The 9,366-nt window shown below is 34.9% G+C and overlaps 1 protein-coding gene across 1 annotated transcript in view; it reads left to right on the forward strand.

Annotated features, from left to right (window-relative positions):
* Nucleotides 1-5,792: 5,792 nt before the first annotated feature.
* The window catches only part of LOC104468711 (usherin-like), a gene marked incomplete at both ends in the record, with an annotated part of 16,169 nt that continues 12,595 nt past the window's right edge, over nt 5,793-9,366 (forward strand). Inside the window, 2 exons of the mRNA XM_010082938.1 lie at nt 5,793-5,952; nt 6,438-6,609. Coding sequence (XP_010081240.1) covers nt 5,793-5,952; nt 6,438-6,609 — 332 coding nt within the window. The remainder of the gene's footprint in view (nt 5,953-6,437; nt 6,610-9,366) is intronic.

Below are 9,366 nucleotides of genomic sequence, written 5' to 3' on the forward strand. Positions count from 1 at the left end.
ACTTCATTAGCTTTTTGAAATCCTTGCAAACGGAAATGATTAAAGACTGTTTTGTTTGACATCTGTGTCAAAGGGCTTTTCTTCTTGAATAAAACTTTTTCACACAGTCCAACCCTTGACTGTCATGTTTTTTGGTGTTCCCATATGATAGATGGTTTTGTGCTATTAAACAAATTCCTCAGATGGGGCCTGGAAGTTGTGCCTTTCCTGAACTCTTCTGAAGTGTATGAATCTCAAATGGAATAAGGATTTACTCCTTTATGAGTAATTTGGAAAACCAGCAGTATTTACTGCTGAGCAAATACCTTCTAAAGCACGCTGGCATTTGTTGTCCAGTTAGAAGCAAAGTTCTTTCGTCCATATGCCATTGCGTCAAAGTCTTTGCTGGTTAGAGAGCAAACAACAGCTTATGGTGCTTCCTGAAAATAATTGCTTGTGACCCAGAGTTTATTTCTCTCCCTTTATTTCTTGCCCTTGTGTTTAGTGGCTGCACAAAATTCTTTTAATTCTCACTCTGGAACATTCTCATTTATTAATATCTGTCTGAATTTGCTGCTACCTTGGAAGATAGCTGTTTTCTGTAGTTAATGGGCCAGTTCCACACGTGAAAGGCCACTCATTGCTAGTTTACACAGGTACTTGAGCACACTGTTTTCTTCTGCATCACTGAAGTGCCTGAAGTAGGCAAGTGTTGTAATTTGTGACACCCTGGTTTTTTGGAAATATTTTTTGAGGGAGTGGTGAGTATGGCATGGGTTTCACAGGAGACCTGTGCAAAAAGACTCAGCATTTGTGTAATACCTTCCCAGAGAAGGTTATACATTAGTGATGGTTCTTTGAGTGTCAATGTAATTACCTAATTGATGCTTTATAAATACAGAAAGCAGGATATACTGTACTAGAAGTTGTGTATGAGTTGTTCCTTGCTTTCAGAAAATGATGGAAAGAACTGCTAATGATGTATGATGGAGCAAGCCTGGTAATATGATCTTGGCACCTACTTCATGAATTTGTTTTTTTTGTTCTGGTAGTTGATAAAAAAATCAGATGGGGATATTGCTGTATTTGGTGATGTGGATTTATGGTCCCAAAGAGTTTACCTTCTAATTAAATATTGTTACTGTGAGTTAATTTAGCAAACTATGAGAAAGGAGATGAGGGAACAGAATAAGGATGTGAGGAATGAGCTGAAGTAGTCATACAGTCTACCTACATAAACAATGTGGTGATTGGAATTCTTTGGAAGTTTTTAATCTTCATACTCTCTCAGCAGGTTTTCTTTGTTGTGCTGCTAACAATCCCTTGTTACAGTGCTGCTGTATTATTTTCCTTTGAATATAGCAATGGGATAGATATTGTCTCAATTATTTTCCTGAGAGAAACTATGTGGGGTTCCTCATGCAAGTCGTGTTTCAACTGAGCCCTCACCAGGACAAGACGTTGCCATTTCTGGGCCTTACAGTAGCTGCCTGAAACCAGGGAGAGTGGAAATAGGATGGAAGAGGGGAGAAAAGAAGGGTGTGTGACTCTCTTTCTGTAAACCTGAAGACAGACTGCTTCATGTTACAGATAAATTAAAACATTAGACATTACTATTGTGTTATTTTTGAACTGTGATGTACTCTGACATCTTGATGGTAAAGCTCATGTTTTGAGTCAGGTTCTTAAATCTCTAATTTCCGGGTTGTGGTGTTTTTTTTTTGTTTTTTTTTTTACTCTAGTAACTATGTTTTTCCTCTCTATCTTAGTAACATCTCTCCAATTTCATGCTAAAAGTAGCACTGTAGTGTTGCATATTATCTTTCAATGACTACCCATTAAATTTGATCAAAGCAAAGTGAGTGTTCTTATTGACCATGCAAACAGGGTCATTCTTATTCTTTCTGTCTCATGCATTGATTGTGCTATCAGGACTTATGCTGGGGGTTATTAGAAACTGGATATATACCAACCACTGTAGTTAGGTTTACCATGATATTTAAGATAGCTGTCTTGGTTACTGTGGGAAGATCCACATATATAATAAATGTAGTGGTATGCAAATGTCAATTTTAGCGATAGCCACTACAGTTAGCAATTCTCTTGGTGACATATGAGTTAGACAAGAATTTTGTTTGTATTGCCTCTGAAGTTAAAGAGATTAAAAGACAGGTTTATCTCTCCCTCCTCTTCCCCTCCCTCCCCCCCACCTTATTATTTGGGGAGAGTAAGTAATGGTTTTAAAACTGGTATGTGGGGTTTTATTTTAGTTTTTTTCTTTTATTCTGTTTTGATGTGAAAAACACAGAATTATTTTTCTGGCTACCTGTTACCTTAATTTGAGGGAATCCTGTACCCCCAAGAAAGTATCTTTTTTCTTTGCCCTTTGATGCTCTTTGCCTTTCTGAGTCCAAAAATGAGTACAAGACCAAATTCTGAATTTAGGTTTTTCTCAGTAAACCTCTATTTCTTTTTAAGTTTATCTTTGTTTTGGTAAGAAATATGTGATTTAAGAGAGTAGTTATAGCAAAATTGCAATAAGAAGCATTTGATATTATTTTAAAGTAACTGAGGGGACTGGAGTTGTGGAACACACAGAAATATAACCTGATCAAGCAAATGTGTAAGAAAAAAATTACAGTTTTTCTGTGAGTTAAAAAGATGATAATTGTCTGCTTATTGGGTTCATTTTGTAAATTGAGATCAATCAAATTCTTCCAGCAACAGCATGAAATCAATTGTAAAATAACATATAATTCATGCCCTATATTGTAAATTATGGTTTGTTTGACATTAATCACTGAGTTTTTCATGCACTGGGATGCGTTTTCTTGTACCACATTTCTGGATAATGCTTGTGGATCCGTTTCTAATGTGTTTGAGAGTGATCTGTTTTTCATGTCCACAGTTGCCTACATTTGATCTTATGCAAATCATGCAATCAAGCAAATGGTAAACAAGGTGTTGTTGCTAGAGGACCTTGACAAACAGCAGCTTTGTAGTTTTAAGAACCTCCTCCCTCCTCATTCAGATTCATCTTTGTATCTGTAGTTGTTTGAACCCATCGATCCATTATGAAACACTGTGAACTTTAAATGGGAAAATATCTGCCATATCAGATTGTGACTAATAATTGCATCAGTTACGATGTAATATGATTTTTATTGTTCAGCTTGTCAGTTTCTGATTCTAAGCTTTTAGAAATACTACCTACACTATATTTGCGGGCTCATCCAAACCTTTGAGTGACATTCCTAAGTCTCTGATTTCTGTATTTTCTTCTCCTGCTCCCACTAGCTTAATTTTTCCTTTTAGCCTTCACCAAAATATTTCGGATTCCATTGAAACTTTCTACTTGGCATTTATTAGTTAAAATACATTGACATTATTAAATCAAGCTGAGGAATAGACATTTCCTTTCATCCTTGTGACATGTTGCTTTTTTACATATTTTATCTTCCTACCCCTTTTTTTTAACCTCTTCTCTCCTTCCCTCCTCTCTCAGAATGTTTGTCAGTTGATCCTAAAGGATCTCGCTGCTCTTATGTTCTGTGTTTCCATTCCTTGTTGTTTCAGTTCCTTTAAACTTTGCTTGTATTTTCTTTTTTTGCTTTTTCCATTCCAGGGACTGAGACACACACAATGACTTATAGTCACTTATTTTCACGGAGGGAAATAAAACATATTTCTATCTTCCATTCTCTTTATCCTTGACAAAGTTCCTCCCTCTTCAAATTTAACTAGGTATTTCCAGAAACTCTTATGAATGCAAGTAGTCTCATCAGCTACAGTGTGCGTCAAATCAGGGTTTCAGTACAAGCTGGTGGTTTTTGTTTTTTTTAAAGCAGTTCCTTGGTGAAGAATTTTCATTAAAGGAGAGAAAAGTACCCCTCCCCAAAGCCCATCGCAAACAGTGATCTACCGTAAGCAATTGGTAAAGCAGAAATCCACTTTTTTCTCTTTTCTCTTCCCTTGTGTTATATTCAGTCTGCTAAGTGAAGCCCCACAATACAGGTTCAACTTGGAGATACAATATAGTTTCAACGTGTATTCACTGTTTACAGGGATATGAATTAAATAGGTGCCATGGATTGCTTTCAGCTCTTTGTTTTAGGATTGCTAAAAGTGAAATCATTCTGATCACTTGTTTGCCCACCCAGAACATGGAGTATCTGATACTTGTCTCACAGACTTCCATCTCCATCTGTTCTTTTTGTGGCTGCTCTGATGGCAGCTGCAAAGAAGAAGGTATCCAGGAAGGTGCACACTAATGAAGGCAATGCAGTTGGTGCACTATGTGGAGTTCACTTTCTCTGCTTGCTGAGCCAGCTTGGGCACCTGCTCTGGGTGTGCTTTCCCCCTCTCACCCACATAAGCACTGCTTAATCCTGGTAGAATCAGCCCCATTATGTTGATTAAACATGTCACTGTGTTACAGGCATTCACTTGATGATTTTTTTTTTTTTTTAGTTACAGCGGGTTTTTTGTTTTGGTTTGTTTTTTGTTTTTTTTTAACTCACACTTTCCCATTGTGACATTTAACTCACATTGTCCCATAGGACAGTAGCACTTGGTGATACTGCTTTTTCAATAAAAATGCACGAGTACGTTCTCTTCTCACACAGACTGGAGCAAATCAGAAGGAATTCTGTTGCAGCAGGGACATTATATGAGTGGAAAACTAATGAGAAAGAAGTTGGGTCTATAACATTTCTGCTTCAGTGATGTCTTTGTCATCCAGTTGCAGTTTTTGAATTTGTGCTTACAGATATTTGTACAAAATGATAGTTTGATACTATTTGGTTCTGAAAACACTGGCATTTGTTATATCTTGCAAAACCACAGAACTTCTCTGGCACACTAAAAGCGTGTATCTATAACATTTGCATTTAACTTTTATACTTTATACTACTGCCAAAACCTCAGTTTTAAATTCCTTCTTAAAGGATTTGCTCATTAAAATCTGTGATGTGTATTTTAATAAAAAACTGAAAGAGAGTAGAAAATTATGTCTGCATTACTTTCCTACTGTAATTTTTCTGACAAACATCCCTTTATTAGTACAGGGAAGAATAAATGAAGCTAAAGATCTTTTAGAATATTTTTTCAGCAAAGATGCTACATTTTATTTACCATTTTCTGAAGTAATTGAAACTCAAGACAGCTTCATAATAAATAACTATTTAACAGTTGTTTTGCTATAGCATTAGACAGGTAGTCTTTACTGAAATATATTTTACAAATGTTTGATATTCATGCAGCTGAAAACAAATAGGCAAAGAGAATAGACCAGTATGAGTGGTGGCAACAATGAGCTTCCTTTGTGTTCGTGCTTATAGAGAAATCTGCATGGAGTGAATCATTGATGCTTGACATTCGTGTATCATACAGCACATTTTTTAAAAAAAATATGACCTGGTTGTGTTAATGAACATGTACTTGTTTTTCCATTAATTGGATCTGATTTAATAATTTTAAAGGTGTTCGTTTGCCACTGTAGCAAATTGATATAGTATGTATCACCTAAGAGGCTAACATCTTTGTTTTGTTAGTACGTTATAGTGTAAATGTACTGTACAATGGGGTCGTCTCAACCAAAGCATGCTCTGTAGATCTATTAGTAGTCAAAATCTGCAGTTATTTGCTATTAACCAGTCAGCACCTATTCATTCCTCTGGGAAAATCTGAAACACTTAAGACGTACAGGTCCCTCTTCTTCTTGATTTTCTGAATTCACTGTTCTCTGAAAATTACAGAAAAACATGATAAAACTGATAAACCAAATAAATTCATATTCCTTTTTTCCCCCCTAGATTTAGGAGTTTTTACACCATACCAGTTTCTGCTCACTGCATGCACGCTTGCTGGCTGTACAAACAGTTCCCAGGTCACCTTGTTTACAGCACAGCTGCCACCGTCTCACGTAGATGCCCCGGTCCTGACGGTTTTGGATTCTAGAACAATATATGTACAGTAAGTAAGGATTTCTTCTTTTCTGACAACACAATAGTGCATCAGTTTATTCAAGAATTCCAGTGAGTTCAATCAGGGGAAGGGTTTGTGACATAAAATTAAATTTATTATGATTAAATGCATAGAAGTGATTAGTTTAGAGGTTCTGTGAACCTTCTGATTATCACTTGCCAACTTAATTTCCATTTTGCTTTACGCAATCAGTATAACCTACATATGGGCATAGCCTCAGCAAACTTCAGTGCAGGAAATGTTCTGGTGATGTGCCCATTTTGTAGCCCCTGCTTTGTGTGTTGCTATAATAATTTATCTATTGAGTACACATACTGCATTACAGATATGCCTTAGGTTTCTTTTTATGGTAGCAAAACTATGTTTCTAAATTCTTAAAATAAACCCCGAGAAGTAACCTAAACAAAGCCTTACATTTTTCAGTATGGTCTGAATCTTTACTGGTCTTAATCATATTTTGCTTTTATTTGCAGATGGAAGGAACCAGTAGAAGTAAATGGAATCCTAGATCGCTATATGATATATATTGCCAAGAATGAGGAGAATTTTACAGAGTGGAATGTAATCTATAACAGGACAGAACTTTTTCTGGATTTTACTATTCAGCAGCTTTCCCCGGGTACTGAATACCTCATAAAACTAGCTGTAAGTTTTAAAGATGTGTAGTAGAGGTGTAAAATGGTGAAAATTATTCTGATTTTGTTAACATCTTAAATACTTAATAGTTCATGTGTCCACTTTGTTTAACCTCTTCTTTCTGAGACTAAGGTGGGTGAGCCATCCTGAACAACTGTAGGTGTTTTGTTTCAAAACAGGCCCTCAAAAAATGTGTATGTAATTTAAACAGAGATTTTCTTTGAGGATAAGTTGGATGACCTGAAATGTATGAAAAAGTTAGAAAAATGTCTTCTGCCCCCAACTTACGAGAAAATGTTGAATGTGTTCAAAAATGTTAGTCTTTCATATTTTATACCATGATAATTTGCTCTTTCTTCATAAAACCTGCATGTAGAAGGAAACCACAAAGGAAAAGAGGTCAGTGTAAAGTGGCAGTTTCCTTATTGAAAATATTTTAAAATACCTTGGTGTTTTCATTGCATTTCTTTATCATTGGTTTTCTTTTGTGATTAAATAGAACAGCTTCAGCTCACTAACAAACCTGAAAATATGTGCATAAAAGCATGGGATTGTCCCTTGTTTTAAGCACACTGTTCATTTTATAACAATACCTATATAAGGATATTTGCTTTGATAAATGCCATAGAAAAATATTCTGCTCTTGATTATGAATAAATTTACATTTATGTAGACTGGGTATGCATTCATTTTTTCTTAACATGCTCTTGAATGTTCTAAATATTATACCACAAAAAAATAAACTACCTTCAGGTAATGATAAGGATTTTACTTGAACTTGAAAAAGCAAGGATATTCAGTCTAATTAAACCTCAGATTCATGTTGAAATTAATTCATTTGTGCCTAGGCATTTCAGCATAGTGAATTGTATAGCATATAAAATAGCACCATGTCCAGAACTAAGACAGTGCAAGCATTTTGTGCCTTTAAAAGCAAGCAGGACTATCAAAAGAATTTGTGCCACAGTTCTCTGCTTCTGCCCAGCTCCTGTGCAAGGAGGCACAAGAAGAGAGGATTGGGGAGAATTAACAGCGAGGATCTGGAGAGCAACTGGGACTGCTTCTTTTGGTGGTTCTGCCTTGGGATATGGTTAAAACAAAGAAGTGTTTCATGGACTTTGTTTTTACTTCATCACCATGGACAGCTTTTCTAGAAGTTACTGAATACATTGTTATGGACCTTTGATCTTTATATTTTATTTCTCATTTCTTTGAGGTGGTGTTGTTTTGTTTGCTTGTGGTTTGGTTTTTTGTTTGTTTGTTTTTGGTTTTTTTTTTTTTTTTTTTTTTTTTTTTTTTTTTTTTTTTTTTTCAATTTGTGCTTTGTTTTTTTTTTTTTTTTTTTTTTTTTTTTTTTTTTTTTTTTTTTTTTTTTTTTTGTATTTGCATTGCATCAGTGGTAACCAGAAAGTAAGAAAAGATTGTTTCTTCTGGTGCTGAAGATAACCAGATTTACCTGGATAAAATGCAGTGCTCGGTGTTAGGCACTTTAAAGTTCTAAATTGTATTTAGAACTTGTCAGACTAGTTTGTGAAGAATGTAATATTAGTGATTTACAAGTTATAAAGCTTAAACATGGCTAAATATGAAAAAACCAAACCAAAAACCACAAAAAACCAAACCAAACACACGCACCTGGAAAGAAATCAAAATATTTAGTGTTTCACATGTAATTTAATCTGAATGTCAGTAAAACTTTTAAAGTAAAAACAACAATAGCATATCTTCAACACTGGAAACTTAATTAAATGCTTCCTGTTTTTTTGGTTAGAATGAAACGTTTCTATCAGCTAGAATGTTTTTCTTTTCCTTGTTTCACAGGTAGTATTAATTTTGTTTTGTATCCATGCAAAAGTTGGTTTTGGTTTATGTGGGAAATTGGAAGTTGAGTTATTAAATTTGCAGCTTTGAAAGAAAAACCCCTTCACTGCTGAGGAAGACTCCACAGAACTTGTTTAGTAAGGCAACAAGAAATGTATGAGAAAGAGGTCTTCCCAAGCTGGATTTTTTGACTTCTCCATGAAGCCAGTAGAAGCAAAATAATCTGAAGAATAGTCTGCTTTGCTGGAAGGATGTTGTTCTTAAATATTTTCCTTATTAAATGCTAACAATTATCTGAGCATCCATTTAAGCTGACGTTATTTATTTATTTATTTTTTTATAAAACCACTGTTGGGTTTAAAGTAAATGCCATTTTCAGATGTTCCCAAAACTGAGGTTGTGTTCTTTCATCTTTATTTGTTAGCCCAGACGAACACAGGGAGTCATTTTGTAGTTGTATTGCAAGTGTAATTTCTGGTGAAATCAAAACAATCGTGGTGTATAAAATAGCCTCATTTACAAACAGTTCTTATTTTTACCCACGGGGCTAGTATACACTTTTGGAGTGGGGTAGGAAATATATTGACTGCTCTCTGATTTGAAACACATTGGGAAATGGGAAATTGAAGCTAATCCTTTCAAATAAAATATACTAGATTGAGAGAAACATTTTTTTCCTTGAGATCCGAACAGCAAGGTTATTTTTCCTTTGTGTGCTGATGATCCAGAGCAGGCTACTTGTCTGCTTCAGCACATGGGCAAATCCTAAAAACACAGGTGATCCCATAAGTTTTAGTTAAGAGTAGGTCTGAATCTGAATCTTTGTTGAATTCGAGTTTTGATTTATTTTATTGCTAAAAAATAAAATTAAAAACAAACAATCAAGTAAAACAAAAAAAAATCTTTAAATCCAGTGCAGAGTTAATATATTCTTATATATATATA

This window comes from Pterocles gutturalis, unplaced genomic scaffold (genome assembly GCF_000699245.1).
Source record: "Pterocles gutturalis isolate BGI_N339 unplaced genomic scaffold, ASM69924v1 scaffold6930, whole genome shotgun sequence".
Taxonomy (NCBI): Eukaryota; Metazoa; Chordata; class Aves; order Pterocliformes; family Pteroclidae; genus Pterocles; species Pterocles gutturalis.